Genomic DNA, 17,089 nt, shown 5'->3' with positions numbered 1-17,089 from the left:
CCTACCACCACTGTCTACTTGTAGTTGTTATTTACAAAATAAAAAAAAAGATTGCTCTTGTAGAGGACAATACCACAGTTTATCGCCATGTATACTACAACTTAAAATGCACAAATCCAGGATTTTAGCTCAGGCTATTTAGCCATTTCATAAAAAAAAAATAAAATAAACAGCCATTGAAAGATAATTTTCATTTTCCTGCCTGCTTTTTGGAAAGCTCTCAAGGATCTAAATTTTTAGAGGAATTTTTGTATTTCCTGAAAGCCAGCTTGTTTCTTTCCTGTTGATTAACTCTGATCTTGATCACACTGTTTCAACCTATCTAGGCTGTAAAAATATATCTGGAAACTTGCTTTCAAGTTATTTTGAAAAATACCACCTCGCTGAAGGAACTAATAAAAAACCCCAAACATTTGTTTGGTAAAATGAAAGATAGTGAGTATGGCAAAATGAGGATAGGTTCTATTTTATCCAGCCTGATGCACCTTAACCTTTAAAATCTAATGAGAAAGCAGTAACAGTATCAGCAAGAGAGTTAAAGTAAAAACCTAAGTTTTGATTCGTCCAGAATGCGGAAGTAGTTTAGTTATAAGATGCCAAAAAAACCCCAAAATATATGGCCTGTGTTTATGTAATCCACATCTCAAGGCACAAGAGGAATTTTTGGGAAAGTCTGGAGTAATGAATCTGCTTCCTCACTCTGTACAGTTCTCTGGGGTGCTACGTCCACAGGGGAGGTGGAATCAGAGCGCTCCTGGGTCTCGTCTGAAGGAGCACATTGTGCACTGCTTTTCACATGAGTAGCGTGAGCAACTTTTCAGATGAACACCTGCTGCCTGATTTGGTTCCTCCACATTTGCAGAGAGCTCCTTCATTTGCTGGCTCACTCCAAAAATTACCCAAAAGCCAGTGTCAAGGTGCGGGACTGGCAACAAGCATCTGGAGGAATGCAGTCCTGTTCCCTCTCCTTTCCCATACAGCCACAAAAGAGGTGACAAAACAGAATCTTACACTGAAAAGCCAGTGCAGCCAGGGGAGCAGGATAAAATACTGAACTAATAAATTATGACATTCAGCTGGGAGGAAGGCTGTGTGAGATGATGGCACAACATGCTGAGCAGTGGGGAACTTGCTAGAGGTGAACTCATTTATACTCTTGCAGAGTAGAAGACTTCTCAGTTAACAAGTCCCAAAATAGTGTGCTGCAGTGTATAAAACAAGGTAGGGCTTGAAATAATTAGCCACAGATGACAGATGGCAACTCCTTTCTCTTTTTTTCCTTCCTTTCTTTTGCTGTAATATCAAGTTGATCAAAGAGCTGAGGATCGTTTGTTATTGTAGGAAAACTAAAAATATCTTGAAATATTCAGGCAAAATAAGTTCATTCAGGTACGAGCCAGTAGCTCTCATTGTTCCTGTTCAACAGCTTATACATGAGTCTATGTGTAGTAATAGTTTACCTCAGAATCTGAATTACATGTGCACAGCTGAGAATTTGGGTGTGTCCAGGCTTAGGAGTATTACTTAATCAAATTATTAAATCAAATTATTAATTTATTTAATTGTTTGCTTGTGTTAACAAACCAGTGATCTACTCTACTGCCAGAAAACCTTCCCAAAAGTGCCCGGAGCTCTCCTCTCTGGCATGTCACTTAAGCAATATCATACAGCTGTGTGTGAGGGGAAACAAATGCTAAAGAACAGAGACTGCAGTGGAACTGATTGCACTGATGACCACTGAAGGTGTCTGAAGGGTCAAGAAAGAGCAGCATTACCTCCTGTGCTCTTTAGGAGTAATATGGGCACTTTTTTAAAGGCAAGCACCTATGGATTCAAGTTAGAGATACAACAGGAGCTTCTGTCTTGTATGACTTCTGTCACAAAAGAGGATCAGGATGCAACTGTAATGGATATAGTTAAAAGGAAAATTCAGTAATTTCCTCAAATAATGTAATATATAGTGCTTGTAATGGAAGAAAAACAATAGCATCTGCAGTTCCTCCCCTACCAGCAGTCCCATAGTAATTCTGTCTGACTGGTTCTAGAGCCAAAAGAGCATATTTAATTTTTTCAGCAGTTTAGCATAAACTTTCTGATGGAAAGTGTTAAGCCAACCCACCTAAATGAGTCCCTTGAGCCACACAAAGATGAATTTCAAATCAGAGGAAAGAGAAAAGGATTGGGAAAGGAAGAAAATAGAAAGGAATGAAATAGTTAAGGTGAGAACAGAGATTATAACCTCTGTCCGTTAACCTATGTCTGGATGTTTTATACCAAATAAAACAGGAACAAAATTCTATCCCTACTGCTAAAGCACATTTCTCTAGTATTCCCCTACCACACTTCCAACCTCAGTCCTTTAATAGAAAGAATAAGATCAATTTCAGATTGCTTCTGGGAAGTGGGCTTCACCCATTCTCATTACATTCCTATTACAAATAAACTGCACAATTCAGGAGGAACCACACTTCTGTTCCAGCACAGCTTGATCCAGATGAATCAGGGAAATAAACAGACAAAAACAAAAGTGAGAAAGGTTTAATAACACAATTAAAATATAACTTTATAAGCTTGTGAGCTGATGTGGCAGGCTGCTTTCAGTAATTTCCAGAGGGAGTGCTTATCCGTGACTACAAACCAAAGCAATCTAGGAGCTGGCCACTCAAAGCTGTAAGGAGAGCTACTGCGACTCAAGGCAGCCTGTTTAATCACCTGGAGAGCTCTCTTTAGCTTTCTAATCACATATTGAAGTCTGCTTCTAATTTTGCTTCCTCAATTTTTCAATACCTTACTATTTTTTTCCCCTTTCTTATCACGTCTCAATAGTCTGGATTCCCTAGCGAGATGCAGTGCAGACCGGTAGGATTCTGACAGACATTAAAAAGCAGACAACAACTGTCCAACAACTTCAAATAAGTTTCTGTCTGAGGCACTCCCCCCCCATGGCCTGTGTTACATCAAGACATATTTGTTGCAGTCTTTGCTGCTGGTTTTGCTATCCTTTCGAACCCTGCAACTTTACACTGTAACTCACCATTTCTGCTAGTCAAATATTTTATGAAAACTTATCAGCCTCTGGGAAGCCAGGAAATAGTGTCTTTTACAGAGGTGAATCTTCTTCCAGAGTCATGTGAAGAGCAGAGTCTGGGCAGCAAGCAGCGAAAATCCCTTAATCCCTAGGAAGGGTCAGGGTCATTATGACTCTGCTCTCTTGGATGAATGCTGTCTGAAGTTTGTCATGCCAGAAGTTACCTCCCTTCTCTCACAGTTTCACCAGCTGATTCATTTCAGATATGTTCCAAGCACTTGGCAGCATTTAGACAATGCAGATAAAATGAAGTAGGGCATGAACACGAACAGAGTCCTTCATAATGGAAAAAAAATTAAACGTGCTTCCTACCTCTAGAGAATGAGCCAGAAAGCATGTGTTCTTCCTGGAATCATAGGCTGGTTTTCTTCTTTTGGAACCATATTTTTCAGCTCTCCATCCCTTCATTTTCTAGCAATAAAGAGAAACAAATTGAACAGGAACAGTGCTTATTCAAACTTCTGTAGGATCACTTACTGAGCCTAAAGGTTTGCATTTAACCCACCAAGAGTCTACCTGCCAGAACTGAAAACAATTAGTTGCCACTTTAAGGAGAGCCTAAAAGAGGCACTAGGAGGCAGCTTGGAAGAAGGCAGAGATTGCAGTAACAACTTCTGCTGCTTCCAATGTTTCCCTCTGCTTTAGTCACCTTTGAATTTGGGCACAAGACTCCTGCTGTTTCACTGTGCACTGCATTCATTTCTCACATACTCATGTATTTCACCTCAGAAGGGTCGCATAAGCAAAAATAGTCATCTCATTAATAGGAGACAGAAACACATTTGGAAGATTCCAGTTCCAAATCAAGTTAGCAGAAGTATTAAATCAATCCTCAGAGAGCTGGCTCAGCCCTTCAGTCTCTGCTCAGCCCTGCACCAAGCACCGGGCTGGGGCTCCCAGTGACAGTGCACATCCTGGTTTGTAAGTCCACGTCCTTCCTTCTCCATGAGCTGCTCTGTAGCCTTGCTTAGTGCTCTGCACAATAACACACTCCCTGGTCACAGGTCTGGATTCTCACAGTTCATTTTCATTTGCCCTTTTGTATTTTTCAGTACACTGGAGGAATCAAAATTGTCTGCTGAAGAAACTTCATTTAAAGTAATCAAAACACCTCTAGTGTCTATTTTTGAAAGCTGTAATTTTATTCATGGTATTTATATTCAATCCATTCAGAGCCTTAGGTTATGGATAGCACCTTTAAATAAAGGAAAACCTGTATGTCTTTATTATGAACTTATTTTAAAAACCATGTCACATTTCACTGAAAATAATGGCATTCATTTAAGACAACTCAGTGCTGACAGATGGTCCTTTAAGGGTTTTTTGCATGTCAACACGTAACTGAATTTTCATATCTTAATCACCTCATATTATTGTTAATACTGAATGCTCTTGTTGGATAGATGTGTCTGTGGGCTTCTGATATTCGTTATAGAAGTCACCCTTCTGCAATGAAAGACTGCCAGGTCATTATAACCAAAACATAATTCAGTTTTATTTTTAAGAGAAAAAAACCTCTTTTCTACCTCTTATGAACAAGTCTAGTACAGTTCAGACACATTTACCATATGATATATCTTGTCAGGTCTGAATTTTTAATTGTGTGAATTATGAAAGACTGAGGTACTCACATCCAAAGTAAAGAAAAGCTACCTTTCAAAATCCAGTGATATATCTGTTTTAAAGTAGCTATATCAAATCTACAGGTGCCTCAAGCAGACTTTCATGCTAAGGATCTATCCCACAGCACTTGGCATTCCAGCTGCTAAACATCTCTTTCTTTTCCCCACCTCCCTTCCAAATGACTCTCTAATTTTTCTGATAAAGGATCCCTCTTCTCTGGTTTAAATTCTGCCAGAATGCCTGGAACCTAAGAAAAGGACTCTGTTACTTGTGTTACGGGTCCATCAGTCATTTGGAAACTATCTGAGCTCCAGATTTGGATCACCCACACATTTGTTCTGAAACATATATATAGGCCTTCCTTCTCATAATCCAAACCCAGCTTCAAGTTGTTTATTTTGAAAAGAAGTACTTCAAAGAAAATTCAAATGGTTTAATACTTGCAATAAACTCCTCCAAAAGCTATCTGTCTAAATATGTTTGTATATATATATCTACAGGAAAGAGAGATCTGCATACAATTTGACAGGCAAACTGTTCATACTCCAAAGTTTCAAATATTTAACAAACTTCTTCAAAAGTAATGGAGAAATTTGGTGGATGTGCTGTAATGGAAAAAAAAGTCCTGACAGACCTTGGTAAAAATTTGAAATAAAAAATAGGTAAACTGAACAAACTCTGTGTGAGCCTGAATTTATAGGAGAATGAATATTGTAGAACATGGATACAAATTTGCCGAAGCAAATTTCTTTAAGTACAAATGAAGCTGCTGAATAAAGAGTGCAAGGGAATTGGGATTTGTGGACTTGATTCTGGGTCTGAGCTGCAGCATGTAATCCTTCTCCCCAATAAAATTTTAATTTCAAGTCTGTAGTTGGATTCTCAGGCTCTGGATCTTGACTTTGTATTTTTATCCCATCCCCCTCCTAATCAGATAAAGCAAGAGCAAGGTTAGACACAAAAACTGCAGACAAGGAAAATTTGGCATTAACCTTTTGAAACAGTGACCCTGAGCACGTAACACATAATCAAAACTTGATTAACATAGAAACCCAATTAAATTGGATTCATTAAAAATCTTTCATTAATCTAGAAAGCACTTGTGTTGGACCTCATTTCTCAACAACTACAGCTTGGAAAAAATGTTGAGGGGTCAGATTCAATGTCACAACTGTCATCTCAAAGCTATGCTTTCTAAGATGGGGTTTGGGTGTCTTTCTTGCAACATGTCCACCTTGGGCAGCCTCCAGACCCATTCCAGAGTGGAATAAAATGTCTCATGTAATCCAGACCACCAGAAGTGGATCATCAAGAGCTGCTGGAGCCAAAATTCCTTGGTAGTCTCAAGATCAAGTTGGCAATGCAGTCCAGCTCCACTGAGTAGTAGCACAGAAGCACTGAGGACTTGCTGGCATCTCTGCCAGCTGTGAACATCCCCAGAGATTTCTGTCCCCAACTTCTGCTCCGTGGGGTGTGAGCTACAGGTCAGGAAGGTGTCTCCCAGAGTCTTGCCTCTTGCCTGGCTGATGATCTTCATCTCTGTGATCCAAAAATCAGAAACAAAACCAGGGGTGTGGATGGCTGCATTCCTTGAGCTAAAGAACCCATCTGTTGCAGAGATCCACAGCAGACTTACAGTGTTGGGAAAGTGCTTCCAGGAAAGCAAGGGCACAAAGCTGCCCCAGCCCCTATGGCTGCCTGCCATGTCTGTCATCAGTGGTTAAAGCTGGGTTGCCATGACTGGGTGCACATGTTCTCCCTTGGCCTTTCCCGGAGACCCTCTCCTGATCTTTACACTCTTTCACAGAAAGCAACCTACAGGGTTGACTGTTATTGACCTTTCCCTAGATAAAACCCCACAGGGCAAAAGAAGAAAACTTTTTTTTTTTTAATTCTGTTCAGAATATATTTTTAAACTTTTCCTCAGCACTCCCAAATTCCTGATCCTATGAAGTTTTATTTTAGAATGTGACACATCGCAGACATGAAGCAGATCTGATAAACATTTTAAAAGCATTTAGTGGTTCATTTTTGTGGACCCCCACGCCATCTAAGCAAACAAGAAAGGCAATACTATTACCTCATCTCATACACACAGAACTGAGTCAGGAAGAGGGGGAGTTATCTGATGAGATGTGATTGTCTACATCTGAGATACTTGTCTAGATTCCCTTTGTAATTAACGGAAATGGGTACTTCCAGATTTGCGTCAACTCATCTAAAAGTAGGCTTGCAAAATAGGTCAGATTAATTTCATCCTGATAGTGCCTGCTCTTGACTAAGAACAGGAGCCAGAGCTGACCAGCAGTAAGCAAGCTCAGTCTTGCCTTAACTCTCTTGAGTGATACAGCCAGGTTCAAAACTCAGAGAACCGAACCCCAGTCCAGATTAGTTCCTTCTTACACGTTCTTTCTTTTGAGACAGGCTTCTTCCCCCAAAATGCTATTAGTCGTACTTAGGATTTCACAGCTACATTAAAATGTTCACTATATAAGAACCTTTGATATGGGTATTTTTCAGTATATTTGGCATGGGCATCTATCTTGCCTTTGTTTTGCATTCCTTTCACTGCTAATTTTCTTCCTAATACCATTAATCTTTTTTTTTTCCACTCACTTCAGGAGCAGTGTGAAGGAATGTAATCAGTCCTTTCAGGGAGAATTTCCCTGGTTCAAAAAAAATGGTTTTGCTCTGGCTTTAGACAACATTGCAGAATCATCTAAAACCAGAGCCCTGGGGTGGCAGGCAGACATGAAAGTGCTGCTGAAGCAGTTTGACCAGTGAGGTGGAGATATGGAGTTGCTGGAATACTCCACTGATGGGGCAGACCCATAGACATCAACTCTCATGGAGTAAAGGCTCAGGGAGCACCTGAACCTACCCTTTTTGTTGGCCACCTGAGGGTAGAAGGCCCTAGAAATCCTCTAGCCTCCAGGCTGCTGAACATCCCCAGCTTTGCATGCCAGCACTCCTTTGTCATAAGCCCATCTGCCAGGCAGATGAGCTGGCAGAAGATCAGACAGGTACAATGAAAACCTGCTTGTTTTCCAGCACACCTTCCCCAGAATAGGCCCTTATCTTGTGGCATCTCAGCTTTGTCTGAAATCCAGTGGGAATGTGTTCACCTGGAGCTTCTCCAGCCAGCACTACAGATTAACCCTGACCAACAGCTGCAGGCTGAGATAATGTTTGTGGGCACAAATTTCTGTGCAAATACATGTTTCATCTATTTTTTACTTTTTATGCATATAAACAGAGCTAATCAGTGAAAATACTACTTTGGAATGTTTAAAGACCAATTTTTAATAACCTTTAAAGTAGCTTCCCTTGAGAGGTTTTCTTTCACCAGTCTAAATATTTAATATTGTATTCACTGTCCTTGTTGTTAGAGAAATATTTTAATGAAGCAAAGTGGGTAATGACTTGCAAACCACTGATTGTCACAGGAGCAGTACATTAGAGATCATTAAAAGAAATAGACAACCACTTATGCTAAAGGTGGAATAATCTATAGGATTTTTGAGCCTGCCCTGTAATTCCATACTCCTTGAAGCTGTCAGAATTTTAGGAAGACCATAGGATCTGTATTTTCTAAGACATAGCATTATCAGATTGCTAAAACATAACACTATCAGAATTTTATTTGCAAATAAGTCCTCTCATTTCTCCAGGCTGTACTTTTCCCCATGTATTTATTTTCTTAGTTTTACGTATATATAAAACTAAAGAACCATGAGGATCAACACCCATAGAACATAAATTATAAATCAAAATACAGTGATTTACCAGCATTAAAAAAACCTGTGCAATGAACTATTCTAATTAACTGGTATGTGATGAGCAGAAAAAAAATTCAGCTAATTTATGGAATTGGTTGGTTTGTAGAAAAGGGAACATGCTAAATGGTTGACTTTGTGACTCCATATTTTGACTTTTTATCTTTTCCCTCTTTTCAACTCTAGTTAAATTACCACTATCAAATTTACAGTGATAAAGAGCAAAATTTATCCCTCCTCATGAAAGCCTCAGATTAGTAGAACAAAAAACACAGCAAAGCATAAGGAATGAGAATCCAAGCATGTCATTATGTGATGACATGGGAAGATAATGGTTAGGGGAAGGTTTTCAGAAAAAGAACATCTGTTTCTTGAGATATGAAAAAAAAAAAAACCCAAACAACAAAACAAACAAACAAAAATCTCATTAAATACCTTAGATTAGCACAAAACAAAAATTGAGGCTCTGATCCTGTTATTAGAGATGCAGAATTTGATATATTGCATCCTCTTCTTCTTTCTGCTGTGTCACTCGCTTTGCCTTTGCTTTTTAGATGCTTGTTCATATAGAACCAATATCAAGAGAAAACAACAGGGTTTACCTCCAACCAATAATGTATCTAGATAAGGCTCAAATCATGCAGAAATAAAAGCCATCTTGGGAATCCTGGGAAATCTGCTCTCAGTGTTAGAGCTATCAGTACCCTTTCAATGGTTGCAGTCTAAGATTTGGGAAAATTTCCCAATTGTGCCATTCATGAGCGTAAGTTTCATTGTGCCATTGCTTAAAGTTAGCTGTCTTTCCAGACTTGCTTGACTCAAGACAGATATTAAAGCAGATGATTTAACACTTTCCCAGCTGTGGTCTTTTCTCTCTCTCTTTCTTTTTTCTTCTTCCATAAAAGTGACTGTAAGATTTTGCCATTCAGCATATTCTTGTCAGAACATAATTTCTTTCCTTCTAAAAGTTTTGCCTTTCCATCTAATAACTTGTGTTTTAGTAAGGACTCACTGTTATGCATCTACTATTGTATTTTAAATAATCCCATCATAAATCAGGGATTATTTCCTATCTAAAAATTATAAATCCTCTTGAAAACAATTAGCTGTTTTAACATGTATCAGGTGAATCAAAGTACACAGTGAGGAGGGGTTCTCCTAGGGTTGGGAGAGTTTAAAAATGTCACCCCATCTTTCCAGCTTGGGTGGAAATGAATAAAACTTTTTCAGAATTATGGTTTGCTGGTTGGGAATAACTTTGATCTTTGAAGCTGCCTGAGTTTTGCCTTAATCAGTGGAGTTTTTCTTTTTTTGAACAAAGTTACAGCTATGGTTTACTACCCAAAACATCACATGGAAGAGTCCATGTGTGTAGACTTTCAGTAAAGCTCATTAGAATAGTCTTTATTTTAATGGATTGAATAATCTCATTCTGAAAGCAAAGAATTCAAGAATACAAATACTTCAAAGTGAACTAGAAGGGAAAAAGTGAGCTGGAAGTTTATGCTTCTAGTACAAGCTTCAGCCTGCCAAAACCTACAAAACTGTCGAGATCTGAATCTAAAAACACATTTCAGCATCTCAGACCAGCACTGCCTTCCACCTCAGGATCAAGCTTTACACAGAGCTCAGATTTTTAACCCCAAGTTTCCACACATAGACATGTCTAGGCACACAGGTCTATGCAGAAGCAACTTCATTTGAGGAGTCAGGAGTTTTGCTCCTGCTTATTCTTCTCACAACTGAGACCCAAAGCAAGAAGTACCTACATGAGGAAGCAGAAAACAAAGTTATTGGAGGTGATTAACTTTCCCCGTTTTCTTCTTTTATTAAGCAGCCTCCAGCTGTTATTAACTTAAACACTCCTGGCATTACCATTATATTTGTACCCCAATAGCTCCTCTTCCTCCCAAAGGTTATGCTCCCTGTGTCCAAAACTTCCCAGTGAAGCAGGATGCTCTAGCCTTCCTTAATCTGGCTTATCTTGCATTAACTGCACTTGCCCAGCAGCCTCAGCCTGGGCATTTTTATTCAAAATCATAGCTGGAGGACCTACTGTCTACTTTTCATGCAAATCCTAGTGATTAGATTTTTGGAGCAGCAGAAAACTTGAGATCATATCTCTTTTCACTCTAAACAATTTTGACACTGTAACTGCCACTTCACAGAAGAAAATCCAAGTTGCCATGCTACAGGAAGGAAAACTGACCACTCTTCTTTCCCAAGATAAGCAGATGAGTAGCAAGAACAGGCCAGAAGCAGAGCAAGTGAAAGGCGGTATGATGTGGTAACATCATCAATGAGGACATGTCGAAATGAGCAGCATGGGTTCTCAGTTCCCTAGATAACTTCAGAGTTTAATTCACCGAGTGAAATATAAAAATTAAATGGTTATATTAAGTGGAGCTGCATTAAATATCTGAATTAGAATATATTATTTTAAGAGAATATAACTACAAGTGGTAATCTAAGTATAACTGTAACCACGCCATACATGCAATTGAAATAGAGCACTGTTGACAAAACCTGAGGCTGTTTCCTAGCTCAAAGCTGCATGGATCAAGCAAGCAGCAATTGTAAGGCTTTTGCATTAACTTACTGAGCTCCTATCATATCTTGAAGAGGAGAAGCCAGTCACGCTGTAGACAGCTCAGATAAGTGTTCCTTGAAGATCGACATGTTGTTCCCAACTCTCTTGTCTAATTAAAGACCCAAAATATTATTCTACTGCAGCTGATGGCGGTACTCACTTGACATCAAAGGGAATCAAGATTTGCCATTCATTTATGAAGAACTATTTTTACCATAGGATTAAAAAAACCCAAAACAATTCACAATGCATCCCGTGGTAGCACTTTGTGTCTAGGTGATGGCAGATCCCAGTTCCATAGTGCCTCAGGGGTCCCACCTGGAGCCAAGTGATCAGGTCCATACTGAGGTTGCTGTATCTGAACCAAGTTACATTCATCTCCAGAGATCCAGCTCTGGCAGGAATCCCATCCTGCTGTTCAACTGGCAAAAATGTGAGAAGACTGAGGAGCTTACAAACTAAATAGACAAGGATACAAAAGTCTCCATTGTGCAGATAAGAATAGAGGCGCATGCAGAGTGGGTCACCTGAGTCTCCTGCTTTGTTTTGTTTAAGACCATAAGTGAAGATGCTTTACAATAAGTTCTTTAGTGAAAAAAACTGTGAAAAATTAGGGGTTACACCTGGGTCTGGAAAGTCTTGGCTCCCAAATAAGTGGGGGAAAAAGGGAAAGATCTACAACCTTACAATTGTGATATTATTAATTGATTACCATTCTCCAAACGAGATGCTGAACAATAAGATCTCTAGCATCTCTGTGGCAGTGGAAATGGAATCAAACAAGACAAAAGTTTCTTCCTCCAGAGAATTTTAATTTGGATTTTAGGTAAGGAAATATTTTTGGTGGTTTATTTAGAGTTGCTGCTCTATAGAGACCTGCTACTTCAGTCATAGTATGGCAAGATAAATCTAAATGGAAGGTCCTATGTGAAACCAAACACTAGACCGTGTTTTGTATTTTAATGAAGATTTTTTCACAACATAGTCCATTCTGGATAATGAGATAGTAGCAATAAATGCACCAGAAAGGACAGATGGAAGATAGTCAGCTGTCTGAATCAGAAGATTTTCAAAGTGCAGTAAACAGATTATTAAGCACACTTTTCTGGCTTGAGGCCAAGCTATACTCTAGGGAACTAGTCAAAGGGTGGATCATGAAAAGCTTTTTGGGAGCAGCTAAATTCTACAGCTGTGGTCTTTGTTTTTCTAGTACTTTGCAAGAACAGAAGGGGGAATTACGAAAGCGCCTATCGTACACTACCCATAAGCTGGAAATGCTTGAAACGGAGTTTGATTCTACACGTCAGTATCTTGAAATAGAATTGAGACGTGCTCAGGAGGAACTTGAAAAAGTAACTGAAAAACTGAGAAGGTTAGTAATGAACTTTTTGAAATAAACAGAATTATTAGAATTTTAAAAGTGACTGTATTAAAGACATATGTTAAGTAAAAACAAATATAGTCACAAACGTGTAATTTATTATTTATTGATTACACATCGTGTTTCATATTTAATATATAGATTTCATTTACCTGAGTATATATTACATGCCACATGCAGTTATTTATCTGTGATATGTAAAATGTCTCTGTACCAAAAGCAAATATGTTAATAGAAATACACCTATATATGTGCATATATGGCATTATTTGTGTATAAACACACATGTGGGGTAGTGCTGCATGGCATTACACATACAAAGGTTAAAAACACACTACATATATATATATTATTTATACTCTAGATATACAGATACATCTTTTTTAAATGACTTTGCTCATTTTCTTTGTTTAGACTTCTTTGCATTGATACAAGAGAATAGAATTTGGGTCTCCATCACTCAAAGCTGAGACTATGTTCAATTCAAATAATATTAAGGCATTTTGCATTATGGTATAGCAAATAATTTCCTTTTTAGCCTCAAGCAGAATGGGATGACGGTGAAAAGCTATTATTTAAAACTGTGTAGCTGTGGTACCTTGCTGTTGCAAACCAGGGACCTAGGTAGTGCTAATGATAGATTATGTTAAGCAAGCAGTCCTGACATTAATGGCACTGATGAAAATGGTCTGTGGACTTAGCCTAAAATTTATCATTGATTCTTAATATCCATTTTTTCATTTGTTTTCAAAACTTCTGAAACTAGAATTATCCACTAATGCATGTCTTGTGAGACTTTCCTAAACTGATATCTTAATGGAACTATTTGGTTAATTCATTGGATGACTCAAAACTAAATTCAGAATAAATCATTCCAGGGCAATACCTAAGGAAATATTTTTCATTCCTTGCAGAAGGCAAAAGCCAAACCAAAACAATGTCAAAAACCACTGATAAACAGAGTCAACCAAACCATTTTATGCAAATTTCAAACAGAATGAGTCTGTAAGATCTCAATTTAGGAAACATTCTAGTGTGGTCTTATAACTTAAATGCTTCTCTAACTGGGGATGTTTCTCAAAACGAAACTAAAATATGCAGGTGTTGTGGTGATTTTGAAATCTACACACATCTATCAAGAGCAGTCTGGAGGTTCTCTATATAGTTTTCTTGTCAACAATATTTTTCCTATCTTTTCACTTAGAGCAGAGTCACTGAAAGTAACTTCATTCTTGATGTAGTTTCGCTTCAATACATTCCAGGACAGGGAACACTGGTACTCTTTTCTCTTGAAGCATGAATTTGTGCAGCTGCCATAAAGCAGCAGAGGGGCTGACCATCCCACTCTTGTTAAAACAGAGGGGCTTCCTAGTCAGTAGAAAGCCTCTCATCAATTTCACTGGGCATTAACAAGTCAAGCACCCTTTGAAACTCAGGCCAGGGTCTCACAGCCAAGTCTAGAACTCATACTAGAACATTACATTAGCAGAACTGACTTTCCAATATTCTAATGGAACATTGTACCATATTACAAAGAAAACTTATATTAAAAATTATGTTTCAGGCAGGTGATTACTCCCCTGAAGACATATCATAATGGAAGCCAAAAATGTTTTACGAGGTGAGCTTTAAAAATGTTTCTATTGAGAATAGCAAGGCATCCTGCAAGTTGAACATCTAGATTTGTCAACCTGGAGAAGGGTAATGTCTGAAAAAAACCTGTCATCCAAAAGCATGTCAGCAACATGTCACAGAGGAAAATCAATGTGAGGAAAACAAAGTATAATTAGTTTCAATTATGTGCCTCTTCCTTTATTCACTGCACAGGGAGAGAAATTCAACCCCTCATAAATAAATAGGCCCTGTGTAGCAAGATCCCACTTGTACACTGGAGAACATTTCTGTTATTAAATTTCTGTTTCTGTAAAGTGTAAATTTTTTTCCAAGAGGCTGAATTAATACCTTTTCTAATCCTTTCTGAAAGTATTTGTCTTAATTTACGCAGAATTGCCTGTGTTGTTGCTAGGCCTCCCTATTTTTACCCAAGAGAAGAAGTCATTTTTGCGTCTCAAGGGTCAAGTTTTCAAACTCTCTACAAACATTTAGAGATGGCTTCTTTCTTTTTTCTCAGTGGGAGAACAGTGCTGACTAGATTTGAAAATAATGACTGTAAAGGATATGTTCAGCTTTGAAAAGTGACTGAAGAGATAGGGGTTTTCATATACCTCAGAGTGGTCTCTTATCTGACATGGTCAGCATAGCTTTTATAAGTTGAAATCTAAAAAAACGTCAAAAACCAAGCTTGGAACCACTTCTGGACTCCAAAGTCCACACTGGGTTTTTTCCTTGAGGCTCTACCCTGAGTAACAACTTGGCGAGGTCACCATCCTATCCTTTAACAGAAAGTTATTTTAAGACATGAGAAGTAAACCCGTACAAGGCTATATTTAGGACTGAGATTAGCCCACACAGATAATTGTTTCACCAAAAGCAAGGCATTTCACAGACTGAAGGGGTGTTCTGAACAGGAATCCTGGAGGAAAAACTATTGTTTTCATAAGGATGTTGGTATAACTTGTGATAACAGAGAGAGAAAAGTTTTTTGAAGAAGCTACTCTTTCGAGAGTCACTTTTCAAAGCTAACTGCACTCTAGGAGAAATTCTCTTCTTTAAAGAAAGTCAGCCCAAGACTAAGTTTTACTTTAGATTTATTTCATGGCCTTAAGAGGGCTTGAGATTGAGTGGAAGCAGAGAAATAGAGGCTTTTTGCAGACTTCCTCTTCAGTGATCTGCAGTCTTAGGGAGGAGTGTGTTGTCTGGTGTGTTGGAGCACAGACACCTGATACATTCAATATGGTCAGAATATTTTTAATTAGGCCCCAATTTGTTCAAGAATCAAAATATTTGTTTAATGGATGCATGTATGTGCACCTGAAGTTACATGAGCATCTCCTAATGACATGAACAAGACAAAAATACATCAACAAATGATAATAGGTTATCAAGCCACATGACTTATATCCTTATAGCAGTTTTGCAGGATACTGAAGCCTACCCTTCATTTTCTTTTCAAAGAAGCCAGATTTACAAGGTTAAAATATTTCATACTTCACAATGTTCAGGCTATCTGGGTGTATTTTTTTCTGCAAACAATATTAAGTTACCATTTGGTCATCTGATCATTTTCAAATTTGAACTTCCCCTACTCTTTATTTCCCCTTCCCTTTATCTTACAGTTTTACCCGAAGACTGATCTGACTCTGTTCCTCTTTTATCCCTTTAACACTTTCTTCCATGTACTTCTGGGTCCATTTCTCTCCTTGCCACCTACATTTGCTGACACTTCTTTTGGCACAGTGAATTTCCAATTTGGGGTTTATGCCTATATGTGCATGTGTATGTGCTTGTGTATGTGTGTATGTGTTTGTGCTTATTTTGACTACCTTTGCATACTGTTCTCAATAGAAACACTTTTTGAAGCTCAGCTTCCTACTTTCTGTGGATTTTTTTTTTAGATTGTATTTGACTGTACTGGGAGGTGGTCATTTTCTCAGTGCAAAATGAATGTGCTAGAGAACTAGAGTTTGTGGTCTACTTTCTCCTAAACATACAACAGGCAAAAGTTTGATGGGCAAAGGCAAAAGAAGTTATAAAGAGAGAAGGAGATTGTGAAAAACTTGAAAAACCTTCTAACACCATCTATGGCATGGAAGTATTGTCATTGAAAAACAATTAATAATAGTTAACCTTTCGGTCATTCTTATCAAGAGAAAAAGTGACAACAGAAGCTGAGGAACAAACCCATTGTTACCATAAGTGAGTCTATCCAAGCAGTAATCACTGCTGGTTTTATTCATGGTCTCAATGTTATGGACAAGGAACCTTCAGGGTCTCCCTTGAGCTGTCCACATCAGTAACCACTGCAGAACAGCCTGTGGTACAGGGACACCTAGAAAAGCCCTGAAGGAAATTTCTTCTTCCCTTTACTTTCAGGAAGTTATGCAAGTGCTTTTGAACACATGCAAACTTTCAGGGCATTGCAGGTGCTAACTGTTTAAATCAGTTTTTACACCACCTCCACTTGAACCACAAACTTCCTGGGTGCCAAGCAAGTTTAATCTGTTCTATTTTGCTTTACTAGACAAAAAATGTAGACCACAACAAAGAAGATGCCAGGGCACTTTAGGGCTCAGCCAAAAGGCACTATTTTATTTCCCAAAATCCTTTCTTCCTGCACCATGGCATGCATCCTTACCAGCAAAAAAAAATATTTGTGCTAACTGCAGGCAAAGCCATTTTAATCCTCCTTGTATCAAGATCATCTCTGCTTTCTCCTGTGCCACAAAAAGCTGGGTACAGAGTACCCTGAGATTTGTCTTCGTTGTGTTGTCAGCTAAATGGCTGGAAAAATCCCAAGTAAACCTAGAGCTGCACAAGTCAATGTCTATAGAGAGGCTTAGTGGTAAATGCTGTGAGGAGCATGGACAATGCAGAGAATTGTAAACTTGAGTCAATCCTTTAAGTCACCTGGACACAAGCATAATGGCACTATGAGAATTGGTGAGTATTGACCAAGTCTCACAGTACAAGTCTCAGAGGTTTTCAGCCCATTTGGGTCACCACCTCAGCAA

At 38.5% G+C, this 17,089-nt stretch overlaps 1 protein-coding gene across 2 annotated transcripts in view; it reads left to right on the top strand.

The window, feature by feature from the left end:
• Positions 1 to 17,089, top strand: part of BEGAIN (brain enriched guanylate kinase associated) — a 153,607-nt gene that overhangs the window by 76,625 nt on the left and 59,893 nt on the right. The window contains exons 2-3 of one of the 2 annotated variants that reach the window (XM_082283169.1): positions 12,288 to 12,449; positions 14,023 to 14,079. In XM_082283169.1, the coding sequence (XP_082139295.1) occupies positions 12,288 to 12,449; positions 14,023 to 14,079 (219 nt within the window). The remainder of the gene's footprint in view (positions 1 to 12,287; positions 12,450 to 14,022; positions 14,080 to 17,089) is intronic. The other variant, XM_082283168.1, reaches the window with a different exon arrangement.

The sequence above is a fragment of the Coloeus monedula genome (genome assembly GCF_965178545.1).
Source record: "Coloeus monedula genome assembly, chromosome: 6".
Lineage (NCBI taxonomy): Eukaryota > Metazoa > Chordata > Aves > Passeriformes > Corvidae > Coloeus > Coloeus monedula.
Note: the sequence above shows the minus strand (reverse complement) of the source record. Positions and strands in the feature narration are given on the sequence as shown.